Genomic DNA, 14,186 nt, shown 5'->3' with positions numbered 1-14,186 from the left:
GCGCTCGTTTACGCTCGAAGCTGCAGCCACTGCGAGCGCGTTCAGAAGCGCGCACACCGACGCAGGAGAGAGAGAGAAAAAAAAAACGAAAGAGAGAGAGAGGCGAAACCAACTTTGGCAGACCGCCTCTTTTGTTCCCCTCTCCCCCTTTTTCTGTGATGATGCTCTGTTGGCGATGGGCACGCGCGCGCGCGCGGCAAAGGCGGGGCGGCGCGACGAAGGACGAAGACACAACCGAAAGGCCAGAGAAGGTGAAGGGGCACGAGGGACTGGCGAGATACACGCATGCAGAGTTCAGTGAAGGGGAAGAAGACTTGATGATTGCTCGCACGCGTCATGGCGGCACCTGCAGAGAGAGCCGCCGGCTTCGTGTGTGGTGCAGCAGGCGCAGGAAGCGCGAACGGGCAGTCACGCAGGACCGTACTGGCTATGCTCTCTTTACCTCTCTCTTTGGTGTGCCCCTCCGCGAATGGTGCGTCGGACTTTGTTGTTGAGCGTTGCTTTGCTCACAAGCCTTTTTTTGGAGTCTCATTTCTTTTTTTGTTGTTGCTTCACTCTGCAGCGGCACTGGCAGCACGCCACTTTTTTCTCGGTTCTCCTGATCACCCCTCTCCCTCTCTCTGATGATGGTGGTGATGGCATGAGTCTGTCTCTCTCTCTGTGCGTGCGTTGAAGACGGCGCGGTGGGGGAAAGGTGCAGCTCCGAGGGTAAAACACGAAAGAAAATAAAAAACAGAAGCAACAGCGAAGGCGGAGATGTGCGGGTGTGAATACAGCTGGCGCAGCACCGCGCGCCCTGCCTGCAGCAGCAGAACGGAAACACCGTCCGTGACTCCCTCCGAGGCCGCACACGGCATCACGTCACGCTCCCTTGACAGCCACCCCCATGCGGGTATCTTTGGAAAATAACATATCATAGAACCACCCGTGCGCTGCTTCAGACAACTCCTGTACGCCCTCCCCCCTCACCCCTCTGAGAAGGACTGCGTGAGACGAAAGACAACGAAGCATTCAGCAGCAACAGCAACGACAACAGCTCACGATTGAGCAACGAGCGCAGATCCCCTCCCTCCCTCCCTCCCCCCCCACACACATACACTGTGTCTGTCCGAGTCTCCTTGCAGTGTTTTACGCCCCACCCACCCCGCACCGGCACTCTTCTCTCACCTCGGCTCTTCTCCAGTGGTCATACCTAGCCGTCCGAGAACGGCGGCGCGCCTGCCTCGGTGATGGCGTAGTACCGCACGAGACTTGCGTAGCCTTCCAGGTCCCCAGCACGCAGGAGGTTGCCGGCGTCGCAGTTGAAGGGGCTCTCCGACTCCGGCTCCGCAAGGAGATTCAGTATCGCGCGGCACACAGAACCCAGCGTCCACACCGGCGACCAGCGCTTCCTGAGTATGTCGAGGCAGACGTTGCCCGTACTGAACTCAACGTTTGGGTGGAATACTTTGGTGAGGAAGGCCGCCTTGGGAGGAACGAGGGGGTACTCGTGAGGAATGCTCAGCACCAGACGATAGCTGCCGCCCTCGAAGGGCGTGTCGGGTGGACCCTTGAGAATGGCGAGCCACGTGTACAGGCAGGGCGGCGGCGAGGGCGGCGATGCGACATCCGGGTTACGGCAGCCGGCGCCGTCGCCCTTTGCGGGGTCATACAACTCCAGGTGGATATCCGGGTCGGGGTGCTCCGTCGCCTCCTTCAGCTCCTTGCCGAGCCGTACAAGTGGGTTGGGCATATCAGTGCGTGCGTGCGAGACGGCTACGTTACGCCTGTTGGTATAGAAATGAGTAGTGAGAGGAGGGGAGGGGGAGGAGGGGAGCAGTTCACCTCACCTGTGCGTATGTGTGTGTGTGTGTCTTGCCTTTTTTTCTGCTGTGCTGTAACAGAGGAAGTGTCCCATCAGATGGGGACACATCGACAGAGACAGAGGTGGAGAAGAGGCACAGCAGATAGCGCGTGAGGAGGGCATCGCAGGCTGCGTGACATGAGTAAACGAGTCAGTGAAACGCGAAGAATCCGATGAACGCGGAGAGCGCCGAGGGAGGAGGAGGAGAGGGAGCGATACAGAATCTCAGTGGAGTGCGCCCCCGCCTCCTCTCCTCCTCCTCCCTCGGCGCTCTCCACATTCATCGGATTCCTCCAACAACTCGGGCACTCGCTGCGTGGCTGCTTCCAGAGCCGCCAAGGGGAGGGGAGGAGGGAGGTCGCAAGACGTAACAGGCGTGCCCCCTACATACACCACACACACCTAGAAGCTCTCGTGCCCAGCAGGACTTCGCTCTCGTTGAAAGCCTGTCCAGCGGTGCATGATGTGGCCTGGAGCCGCTGCGTGACGTCTCTGTTGGTATGCGAGTGAAGTTGCGCGCGGAAAGGACGTCGGTTGAACACAAGAAGAGGGGGAGGGGGCGGGGAGGGAGGACAATGCGCAAAGCTACACGCGGCCATTCCCACAGCGTCTTCGTGAAGACGAGGAACGCGCACGTACTTGACGCCAACGGCGACGATAGTGAGAGCAACACGTGACGCGGTATCACTCAGACAGGGCAAAAAATCCTCATTGAGCGGGGCGCGCCCACACCACCCACCGTGTCAGAAGGAGAGAGGGAGGGGCAGAGACAGAGGGAGACAGAAGCACTGGAAGGCGATATGCACCGCCCACACACACACACACACCGGCCCTCGCCAATCGTCGTGTTCATCACCGCCAGCGGCAAGGCAGCGCTTCAACAAAGAGGAACAACAGGCACAAACACACACACACAGCCACACACGCGCACTCGCGCATAGGCACATGCACACAAGGCGTGTGCTGCTTTCGAAGTGCTCCAAGACACGACAGACACACCGGGCAGCGCACTCCGAGAGAGGCTGAGCAAGAGCGACCGAGAGGCCCGCATAGGCATGCGAGAGGCACGACAGCAGGCGCCAGCGCAGATCCTCAGACTTTCTTAATGACAGCCTCGCGCAGCCACGGTGTGGTGGTGTGACGGCGGTGGGGGGAGGAAAATGGAGCAACACCAAGACGGAAGAGATGCGACCGAAAGATGGAGGAGGGGGAAGTGCACATGATAGCACACAGAATGAGCTCAGAAGAAGGAAGTGCCGGACGCAGTGCTGGCCCGCAAAGAGAAGAAACGACGTCCATTGGCGGAGACGCGTTTAGGAGTCCGCCGCTAACGCTAGACGAATGGGGGGGGCGATATTAGCTATGTATATATATATATATATGTGCTCCTGGCATGCAGCGGTGTGAAACAAAGAGTGCCGACATCAACGGCAGCTACCCCCTCCCCACCGTCGTCCTCTCCCCTTCCTTCCTCCGCCAACTCGGTCCCCGCTGACGCCGCTCCCCTCCACCATCTAACCCCTTACCCGCGTATGCAGCGCCTCGATGGCAGACAAAAGTTGGCAGGGGGAGGAGTGAGGCGTGAGGCGGAAACGAAAGCGGCGCACAGAGTCGCCTCCTCAGCACAGCTGGCGCAGGGGCGGCGCCAACGCAGAAGCATCTAAGCGCACAGGCACGCACGCAGGGGCACGAAAGAGAGAGGAGTGGAGTGCGCGAGGAACATATATATATATATATATGCATGTGTATATGTATAGAAAAATATATATTCCCCTCGGGCAGCAGCTGATGCACGCGATTCGATTCTGAGGAGGATGGGTGGCAGGAGAGAGCGACAGGAGGGAGGGGGCAGGGAGCGAAGAGGAGCGAGGGAGGCGAGCCAGAAAGAGAGGAGACCGGACAATCAACCGTGAGAGGGACGCTTAGTCGCCTCCAACGCCACGATGTCGAGGCTCACCTCGGCACAAAAACACGCAGGGATGCCCTCGTCTTGGTCCGCAGCATCCGCAGAAGCAGCGTGCTTGAACGCGCGCATGCTTGCGCATAACAGCGGCATGGCAAGGGGAGGGAGGGAGGGAGAAGAGACGCGCGGTCAAAGAGGACACGAGAGAAGAGTGAGGCCGAACACCTAAAGGGCAGCCGAGCCGAAAAGAGCAGCAAAGACGGCGGGCCACGAGTGCACACAGCACCGCACAATATGCGTGGGAGGGAGGCAAAAGATGGGGGAGGTGAGGAGAGAGAGAGAGGGGGGATGCTCAGCCAACGGCACCCGCATCCTCACACGTCACAGAAACGCGAAAAAAGGAAGGGGGAGGAAAAGCGCATGCGCATGCAGACACACACATACACATATATATATATATATACATTTAGAGAGAGACTTGCCAGCGCGCACAGCACAGCTTTAGAAGAGCAGAGGAAGCGCAGACACACAAAAAGAAGGGCAACGGGCGAAGGGCGAAGGGGGCGCGACGAAAGGGTGGACAAGGGAGGCGGAGAGCGAGAGACAGAGAAGGGAGAGGGGGGAGAAGGGTGATCGCCGGCAGGGAAGAGTGGAACGATGGACGCGGAACAGGACACGCAGACTCGCATACATACACAAAGAGGGAGAGAGAGGGGGGGACACTTGACATGAAGCACGCCTGCACAACACCACCACAGCGATGGCCAAAAAAAGTGCGGTCACGCCTGGTCGGGATGGGCGACCGAGAGACTCGAAACGGAAGTGAAAGAAGTAGTGACGGCGTGTGTAACATGGGATGATGCGTATGTCACGCGTGTGAGTAGAAGAAGGCAGAAGAGGGAGAGGGACAGGTCAGAGGATGCGGTGGGCCGGGGGAGGAAGCGAAGGCCATTAGAGAGAGAGAGGGAGGGGTGGGGGAGAGAAAACGCGACAAAGCGACCGGAAAAGTACAAACACAAACACAGAATGAGTGAGTGCGCGACAAACATTTCTTTTCTTCGTCGGTCAAGCGGTATTCAAATAGGAGAGAGAGAGAATGGCACACACACACACATTTTAAAAGAGGAGAGGAGAGGTGCAGCAGAAATGGCTACTTGACAGGACGTGTTGGGCACACTGTCCTTGAGCGGAAGAGCGTCCGCAGAAGGCCTGCACGCTGGAAAATCCCCACCACGGTACACAAATAAATAAATAAAACAAAGAGGGGCCCTAAAGCGCTTCTGCACACACGCGCACACGGAAAATATATATTTCTGTATTTTCTTTCCTGACGCGGTGCATAGAAAAGCGGATACTTGGCGAAGGCATGGCAGCGACAGAAAGACCGCCTCATCTCTGTTTCCTTTCCTCAGCCGGGCTTGCGCTGCTCGGTAGGCAACGGGGAAGAGGGGGGAGCGATGGCGATGGGGCGCCTTCGCGCCTGAGAGCACTCACCCAGGACCACACACGCACACCGTCACCAGCATAGCACAGGAGCTGAGAGCAGAGCCTTTCCTCCGGGCGGCGCCGCGTGTCAGGGGCGAATGACCAGGAGATGTGAGAAAAGGGGGGCGACGGATGAAGAGGTTCGAAACAAGAGAGAGCGATCGGTGCAGTGGGCGAGGCAGGACGTGCACAGCCGACAGAGGAGTCCGCGAAGATCGATACGAGCGGCGCTGAATCACACAAAACGGGAGAAAAGTGCGCCCCGGCGCGTCCGCGCCCGATGCGATGGCGGAGGCGGAGCGACGCGCGAGAGAGCGCCAGCGGGCGGCACCTCGGGAACTGCGGCGATCGGCCCTCGCGCCGACCAAACCCCTCTGCGATGTCAACGCCTGCGGGACGACGCGCCGCTGGCACCCAGGCAGCAGCAGCTTCCATGATGCATGGAGTTGCTAGCGATAGCGGTCCGCACCTCGAGTACGTCGGCGGTCACTCGCGTGATGGTGAGCGCACGTCAGGAATGTGAAGCACGCTGTGTTTCCGCGAGAGCGGAGTCGCCTTCACCGCCGCCGGTGCGGACTTGCACGGCAGCACCTTCAGTGTGGCCGCCGCTGTCAACGAACACGTTGAAGGAAGCGTGGTCGCTATGAATAGGGGTCGGTGTCCGAACATAGTCGAAGTCGGACCCCAGCGATGAGCTCCATGACTCTGGAAGCGGCCACGGCTGCGGCCAACGCTGCGGCGGCGCAAGCCGTTGCTGTTCGGCAACTACGCTGTTGGCGCGCTCGATGCCGTGCACAGCGCCCTCCGGTGCAAACACTGTTTGCGTCTTCTCGGAAGGAGTGCGCTTTCCAGGCGCCAAGGTCGGCGACGGGGTCGTCTGATTGGCCAGACTCTGCGGCGCTACCTTCGCCGGCAGCGCCGAGCTCCGCGCGTTGGCGGCCAGCTCCGCCGCGCACGTCTCTGCCTTGGGTGCCGGCAAGTTGCCATGCAGCCACTCTTGCAAATCGTCCTTGTCGCAGCGCTTACTCTGTTGGCTATCCTCACTCACCGCGCGCTCATGCCGCGTCGTTAGTTCGCCCTTCGAAAATGGTTCCGAGGCGTTCTCCGGAGAGCGCTTCACACTCCGCATGTCCGCCACATCCGTGCCGCTGCCCCCGCTCAGCACGACGAGAGGGGCCGACCCCCTCGGCGACGCTTCTCGGGGCACACCCGACAGCGAAAACACTTCATTGCCGGTCGACGCGGAGCGCCGCCGCTGAGGACGAGGAGGAGGACACTTCGGCTCCCCAGCAGGATGCGCCTGCAGCACCGCCTGCCCTGACAGACGCTGCGCAGTCCGTTGTGTTGGCGGCATTGGAGTCGGCGGACGGTGCAGCTGCGGCTTGAGAGGAGCCGTCGCCCCCGCCTCGCATGACACCGAGCTGCGTTCGTGCGGAGTAGAGGAGACCTCCGTCGGTAGTCCAAAGGGCTTCACAGCGCGCCGCCACACCTCCACCTGCCCCGCCGTCGACGGCCGGTATCTGCCGCTGAGCCTAATAAGCTGCTTCACATGCCTTACTGTCACGGGCGCTTGCGGAAGCCCCGCCTTCCACCCTAAGAACACGGCGTCGGTAGCGTACACGTCCTTGCCCAAGGAGCTTCGAATGAGGGGATGCTCCCCTAGCGCAGGTCCCAACACACCCGAACGCTCCAGCTCCTCGCCGAGCTCGTGACCCTCCATTGGAAAGGCACTCTCTTCCAGCGTACTGTATGCCGTATCCCACTCGCCCGTGGGAGAGCACACACAACTTCGAGTACCCCAACCATCGGTGTCCGTGCTGCTCTTCTTCTCGTGTCCGTCATCCACCGCCATCGCAGACCGGCGGCGGGTGCACCAATACCATACGGCGCCTGCTACAAGCGCACCGACAACGAGGCTGCCAGCTATGCTCGCCACAGCCACTCCCGCCACAGCGCCGCGGCTCAGTCCGCGGCCAGCGCCGCCACCGGACGTGCAGTTCGTGCGCACGCGCGCCTCGCCCACAGTCGTGCACACAGAGTCGTCCGCGGTGTCCCACACGCACACGTGGTAGGTCGACCCCGGGGGGTGCGCGGACACCTTGTCGTAGTCCAGCCTCAGCTCGCACGTCCCGCTCGCCATGCTCGCCTCCCCCACAACCGCGCTCCGGCTCGACGCGCTGCAGCAGTCCCCGTACGCCACAGCAAGCACCGACGTCGCGCTGCTCACGCTCGCGCCCGGCGGGTAGCACTGGTCCAGCGTGTACGTCGTGCACACGTCCCACCCAGCAGACGGCAGCTGGATCGAGGACGCAACAAACTGGACGCCCCGCGCCTCGGCCCACCGCCCGGGCAGCGCGACAAGCGTCCCGTTCACCGGCGCACGCGCGCACAGGTACAGCCCCGCCGTGTACACGCCCGCCGCAGTCACCGACACAGACGTGCTCGTCACAGCAGCCCACGCGCCCTGCTCGCTCGACACAGACGTGCAGTTGCGCACAGTGCTGAACCCGGGCACAAGCGCCGCGCTCGTCAGGTCCTGCAGCAGCAGCATCCTGCTCGCGACCCCAACAACGAACGTCGTCCCGCGCACGTCGAAGTACGACGCACGCACAAGCGCCACCGACTCCAGCGCCACAACGGCGCGCGCAGCAGCATCGGCGTAGCACAGCGTGTACGTGCCCACCGCAAGCGCGCCGCCGTCGCCGCCCACAAGGTCCACAGCGCCGTAGCCCTCCGCGTCCGTCGTGAAGCTCGGCATCCCGGCAACAGACCCGCACCCGCTCGCCGACGCGCTCAGCTGCACCGTGGCGCCCTTGACGCTGGGGATGAAGACCGGCGCGCCCAGTGCCCCAGACACCAGCACCGTCGGGTACACCTTGCCGCGCGCAACAGTCACGCCAGACAGCACAACCGCCGGCCCAGCAGCAGTCCCCGCGCACAGAGCTACAGCGCTCACGCTCGCCGCAATGTCCGCCGTCGCAAAAGACACGCTCCCGCTCGGCGTCACCGTCGCCGCGCTCGTCCCCGCAAGCACGCTCGAGCACGCGTCCGCAGACAGGTACACCGCGCGGCTCCTGCTCGTGTAGTAGGAGCTGTACGTGTACCCGCTGTCCGCGCCAGGCACCATCGAGTACAGCGGCGGCACACCGTCTACCACCAGCGTCGCGCCGTACTCGCCGCCGCGCACAACAGCAGGCGACACACGCCGCACAGCCGGCGGCGTCACCGACAGGAACGCAGCCACAGCCACCGTCTCCCCGCTCAGAGGCGCAACCGTGCACACGTACACGAGCCCGCGCACCCCCGTCGTGCGGTACGTCGTCGTCCTCGACGCGCTGCTCAGCCCCGTAGCGCTCGCCGTCCGCACGCGGCAGTCGCGCGCGGTGCTCATGAACGTCTCGCTCGACGGCGTCGCGTAGTCCACGCGCAGCGCCACACCAGCAGCGGCGCCAAGCGTCTCGTTGTACCGGCTCAAGGCAGCAGTCGGCGACAGCACCCAGTTCGCAACGCGCAGCGTCGGGCGCGCAGTCGTGAACATCACGCTCGCGTCGCCCACAAGCACGGCGCACACGTGGAACACGGCGTCCTCGTCGACGCCGGGCGCGTACCCGACGCGCGCCACGGCAGCGTCCAGCAGCGCACCGCAGTCGGACGACGCACACAGCCGCGGGCTCGCCAGGTACGCCGAGTCGATCCCAAAGCTACCGATCGCAGCACCAGGCGCAACATCCACCGCAGCAATGCTCGCACCAGCGCCCCCGCTGCACCCGCTCGACCGCAGCAGCCCAACAACCCCGCGGGACGCGAGCCCGCCCCCGCGAGCACTCTCGCAGTAGTACAGCGACGTCAGCGCCGCGTTCGCGCCGCACGACGCCACAGTGAACGTCACCCTCGCGTCCACAATCGGCGCAGCTTCGCCGCCCACCACCACTCCGAGGCAGTCCGCCGTGCGCGACAGCACCGCTGTGGCGCCACTCCGCACACCGCCAGACACCAGCGTCGTCGCACGGTCGCCGATCACAGCGGCAGGCGCCATGTAGTGCCGCAGCGTCCCAGTCAGCACCTCGAAGCTGTCTACTGCTGACGGCTGTACGCAGAATCGGATGTCCTGCACCGGCTCGATGTCCGTGATGGTAATCTGCGTGGTGCCGCCACCAATGACAAAGCGCTGCGACTCCGCAGCGCTCTCGCCGCACGGAGTAGACGCCGGCTGCACCACCACCGTGTACGTGCTCGCGGCGCGCGCTCCTGACTTAGAAGGGCCGCCAGACATCGCCACGCCAAACGGCACGTGCAGGCGCAGGTTCGACGTGTTCGCCGACGTGCTCATCCGGAACGGCTCCACCACCTCCACCGTCGTGTTCGAGCCCACCACCGGCGTCACCGTGCCCATCGTCGCGCGCTGGCACAGCAGATACCGCCCTAGCGGCACATCCAGCGCAACCGTCGCCGAGCTCGTCGCGCCCTGCGACATCTTTGCACGGCACACCCCGTCGGCGGCGTCAGCGCTGCACTCCGCGCCGTTGCACGCGACAACGTACAGCGACCCCGCAGAGACCATCGGCGCGCCAGACAGCACGTTCGGCACGCCGCGCTGCAGGTACACCATCGACGTGTGGAACTGCTCCAGCTGCAGCGTCGCGCCAAGCGCGTAGCCAAGGCTCTCCGAGACAAGGCTCTCGTTCGACCCGACGCACACGCGCGCCACCCTCGCGCCGCTCGCGCGCGCAGGCGCCACGAACGCGGCGGCAGCACCGCTCGCACGGTCCACCGGGCCGCTTCCGTACACATCCACCCCGCTCAGGTCGCCGCTGCACGTCACGTTACCGCCCACCACGACGTAAAACGTCACAGCGGCGGTGCTCGTGAAGCTCGGCGGCAGCCACAGCTGCACGGGCAGCCCGCGCACCGGCACCGGCGGGTCCGTCGACACCGTCGGCGCCTCCACCGCCGCCACAACGCCCGCGTCGCAGAAGCCGCCGCCAACAGACCGCCCCACGCACACGCGGTACACGGCGCCCCGCCCCAGTGCGCTGCCATCCACCGTCCCGTACGACACAGCCGACGTCCCGTCCGGTCCGTTCAGCCGCCACCTCAACGCCGCCGCGCCGGGCTCGCCGCACACCGCCGCGCCGGGCAGGAAGAAAGCGTAGCAGCCCTCCAGCGACATGCCGCCGATCCCAGCGAAGCGCAGCGTTGTCACTTCGCTCACGTACGCAGTGCTCGGGTACACGCGGGCCACAGCGCTTTGAAAGTCAGCGACGCGGGCGTACTCCACGCCCACAGTATCCGACGACTCCGACGCCGTGGGGTACCCCACGCACACAAGCAGCACCCCGGCCGAGGCGGCCTGCACGTTCAGCGTCACGATGCCGGTGCTGTTTGCCGTGCCGGTACCCACTGGCTTCGTCGACGGTCCACACGCGCTGCTGGACGTCACCGTCACCGGCGCAGAAGGTGGCAAGCGGGACACGATCACTTGTGTGCTCACACCAGTGAGCACAATGGCCGTAGAGACAGCCGCCGCATCACTGTACACCTGCAGCACAGCAACTGCGGTGTAGCCGGAGTCACCTCCGAGAACGTTCCGCATGCACACTACCCACGCGCCCGAGGATGAGAATAGCACAGGCGACAGAGCTCCCGATGCACCAGAGACGGTGAAGGTCATGAAGTGTTCCGCACCGGCAGCAGTGGAAGCCGCTGTCGCCTCAGGGCAAGTCCCGCTACTATCCTCCGACGGCGCGAGCACCACAGACGTCCCCCTTGCAAGCAGCACCTCGCTGTCCAGTACGATCGTCAGCTTCCTGTTCGTGTGCAGGGCGCGGTGGCCCACACGGTACTTCCGTGTGCGCAGCGACCCAAGTGCATAGTACACAGTGCCCTCCCTAGTGTCCCCCTGTGGGTTCGACACGCAGTACGTTACCTTCTCGGACGTCCCAAACGGTACCGGCACCTTCACAGTCGCGCTGCCATGCGGTGTCGCAGCTGTCGCGCCCGCCGCGTCGCACCATTCACTCTTTGAGAGGCGAACACTGAAGACCGTCTTCCCGCTGAGCGCGTGGTTGACCGTCGCTGAGACCAGCATCCCCTGCACTGCCGGCAGTGGTGAAAACGTCAGCGTGGGTGCGAGCGAGACATTGACCTGGGACGCGTACCCGGCAGTGCTCGCCTCGCCAAGGTCTCGCACGCAGGCGTAGTACGTGCCCGCCTTGGGCACCGCCCACGACAGCAATGCCCCCCAAGGAATCACTAGCGAGCCTGTATCGCAGCCCGTCGTCGTCGACAGCGCCACCTCCAGCTGCTTCTCCAGGCCAATGGCACCCAGGCCGTACGTCAGCGGGGTCGCCAGGGTCGCGTACATGGTGTGCGGCAGCACGTCGTACTCGACCACCGTGAAGGTGTTCGACGAGGGTATGGCCACGTATGCGGACGTGATGATGCATAAATAGCAGATGCCCGCAGGAACACTCCACAGCAAATCGAAAGACGTCAGGGAGGTATAGAGCTTCTCTGGCTGCGCAAGTGAGCGACAGTACGGATCGTAAGAGACAGACACTCGCGAATAGGCCTCCGTAATCGTCGTGGTCATCGAAATGGTGCGATGGCGCACCCCAGTCGTCGGCTGTATGGTGTAGCGGTGCACCCCTGTCAAAGTTGCTCGGAGTGCCATGGCCGTCATGCTCCCTAGCACGGTGGGGATGGTGATGCACACGTGCACATTCACACCGCTGTACTTCAGGGGCACAAGACGGCCTTTGCCCAGCGTGACTCTCTCATGGTTTGGCAACGGACTTCCGCAATCGGGAGCCGAGAACCAGCCGACGATGCTTCCAAAAGGCGTGGCATCGCTGAACGTGAGCTCGTTGTCCTCACCTCTGTAGAAGAACGCTGGCATCGTGGTCACCACGCTCATCTGAAGGGCGCCCACCGACTCGCCACGCTGTGCACTGCTGCACCAGTAGAGCGCAGGCACCGCGTAGCCAGGCGTTGACAGGTCAATGTTCAGCTCCGCACTCGTCACATTGAAGACGCACTTACCCTTCATCGTGTCGCTGCCGCCCACCGTCGTGGCGCCACTGCAGTCGCCTCCACGGGAGATGAACAGCGTATCGCATGCAATAGGGCTCGGCGGCGTCGCTTCGAACGGCACGTCGAGCAGCGGCAGCGACGGCGTCGTCGCCACCGTCGTCGGGGCCGCAGCAGCACCAGCGGCGCCATGCGCTGCCAGGGCGAGCAGCGCGAGCGCCAGTGCCGCGGACGCCACACACGTGAAGGCGTGCCGGGCTGATATTCGCCCCTTCATCTCTCAGCAGCACAACGCCACCGCGGTCGGCAGAGCAAGGCAGCGCGAGGGAGACGGCAGCGACGCGACGCGGCCGAAGGGCGAGAAGGCGGTGCAGCTGCTGTGTGGCTGCTGCGCGGGCAAGCGAACGGGAGGCGGAGGCAGCAAAGGTGAGAGCCTGTGGTATCGAAAGCGATCGAGTGCCCACCCAAGCACAGATGCGCAGACGAACGCAGCGGCTTCTCGCGTGCGGCGCTGTGCAGAGTAGACTTCAGCTACGCGAAGCGCGCAAACGCGCGGGCAAGTGCGCGCAATGGATGAAGCGGGGGAGGAGCGTCCGCACAGGTGAGTGAGTCGGCGGCGTGACGAGGATGATGCGGTGGGGAAGCGACAGGGGCCCCCGCCACGGACAAGAGACGGCCAGCGCCAAGAGGAAGAAAGAGAGAGAGAGCCAACGACAACGAGGGTAAACGAGGGGAGGGGGAGAGGAGACGAGGCACATACATGCACACTTACACACGGAGGCCCCTGCGCACTCAGGCAAAAGATTGGGAAAAGATGCAGCCGCCAAGAATAGCGCGCACACAAAAAAGATAGAGAGTCACGCGCGGAGAAGAAATGCACTCGAAAGCAGAGAAAAGAGGGCTGAAATAGGCACAAGGTAAAGCGACCCAACAGAGCAGCACGGCCAGAGCGCTTCGTCGGAGTAGGGCGCCGCAGCCACACCAGCGACGCTCGAAACGAGCGCAGCGCTCCGTCGAGCAGTCACAGATGCGCACACGTGCGCTGAGGCAAAAACGCGCAGGAAGAGAAAGGGAAGAAGAAAGAGAGCAGATCTGTTATTGGCAACAGTAATCGTTTCTGTTACGTCGAGGGGAAGAGAGGGGGAGAGGATGGTGAGCGAGTCAACGAATGGAAGGATGGACGTTAGGTGGCGTATGTGGGCGAGAAAGGCAGCACAAGACAGCTTACAGACACACGCACGCACACGGTGAATGCAATGGATGGGTTAAGTGTCTCAGTGGCCGATGTCCGACCGCACACCAAAAGAATACACCAAAGAAAAAAGTCACTCGGGTAACAGGGGAGAAGACATACGCACAGGTGTGCACCGCGCGCTTACTTTGGGGGGAGGGGGAGGTGAAATCCGCGCGAGCACGTGGCTGTGCGTGCTCAGAGCTGTGGGAGTGGTGTATGCGAGTCGCGCGAGGCAGTAGACGCGGATGACAAGCGAAGAAGAGGTGGTCGACGGCTACGTCGCTGCTGTCTCAAGTCGCACCAAAGGGAAAAAGGGGGGCAAGGGTCGTAGGCACAAGCGCAGAAGCACAGAACTTCCCCCTCCCCGCGCGCTTTCCTCCGACAATCGTTCGCCGCCTAGCCGGCTCGCCCTTTTCCTCGCTCACTCACAAACACGCTCGCACTCGGCGGCTAAGTCAGATGCCGCTTGGGCACTAAATGGCACACAAAGTGAAGTGAAAGTTGAACGTAAGAATGAAGAAGAGAAGCGGCGCCACTGAAAATCGGCGCGGTACGCACGGCTGCCGTCCTTTGCCACTTTCAGCGTATGTAAGCATACATGCGTAGATGATGCGCATATGTGTGCGTGTGTATGTGCCGCGGGGGGCGGGGGTGGGGAGGTGTAGTGCCCACCCGATTCGAGAGAGGAGGGG

The 14,186-nt window shown here is 63.0% G+C and overlaps 2 protein-coding genes across 2 annotated transcripts; both read right to left on the bottom strand.

Moving 5' to 3' along the window:
• Positions 1-1,192: 1,192 nt before the first annotated feature.
• On the bottom strand, positions 1,193-1,732 carry LSCM1_07350 (uncharacterized protein; the record flags this gene model as incomplete). Its single annotated transcript, XM_067324723.1, has 1 exon — positions 1,193-1,732. One exon carries the CDS (start codon positions 1,730-1,732, stop codon positions 1,193-1,195), a length of 540 nt encoding a protein of 179 aa, XP_067181080.1.
• A 4,010-nt stretch (positions 1,733-5,742) lies between these two features.
• On the bottom strand, positions 5,743-12,537 carry LSCM1_07349 (uncharacterized protein; the record flags this gene model as incomplete). The annotated part of the gene is made up of 1 exon (XM_067324722.1): positions 5,743-12,537. One exon carries the CDS (start codon positions 12,535-12,537, stop codon positions 5,743-5,745), a length of 6,795 nt encoding a protein of 2,264 aa, XP_067181079.1.
• Positions 12,538-14,186: the final 1,649 nt, after the last annotated feature.

This window comes from Leishmania martiniquensis, chromosome 7 (assembly GCF_017916325.1).
Source record: "Leishmania martiniquensis isolate LSCM1 chromosome 7, whole genome shotgun sequence".
NCBI classification, from domain to species: Eukaryota; Euglenozoa; class Kinetoplastea; order Trypanosomatida; family Trypanosomatidae; genus Leishmania; species Leishmania martiniquensis.
This window is presented reverse-complemented; position numbering and strand designations above follow the sequence as displayed.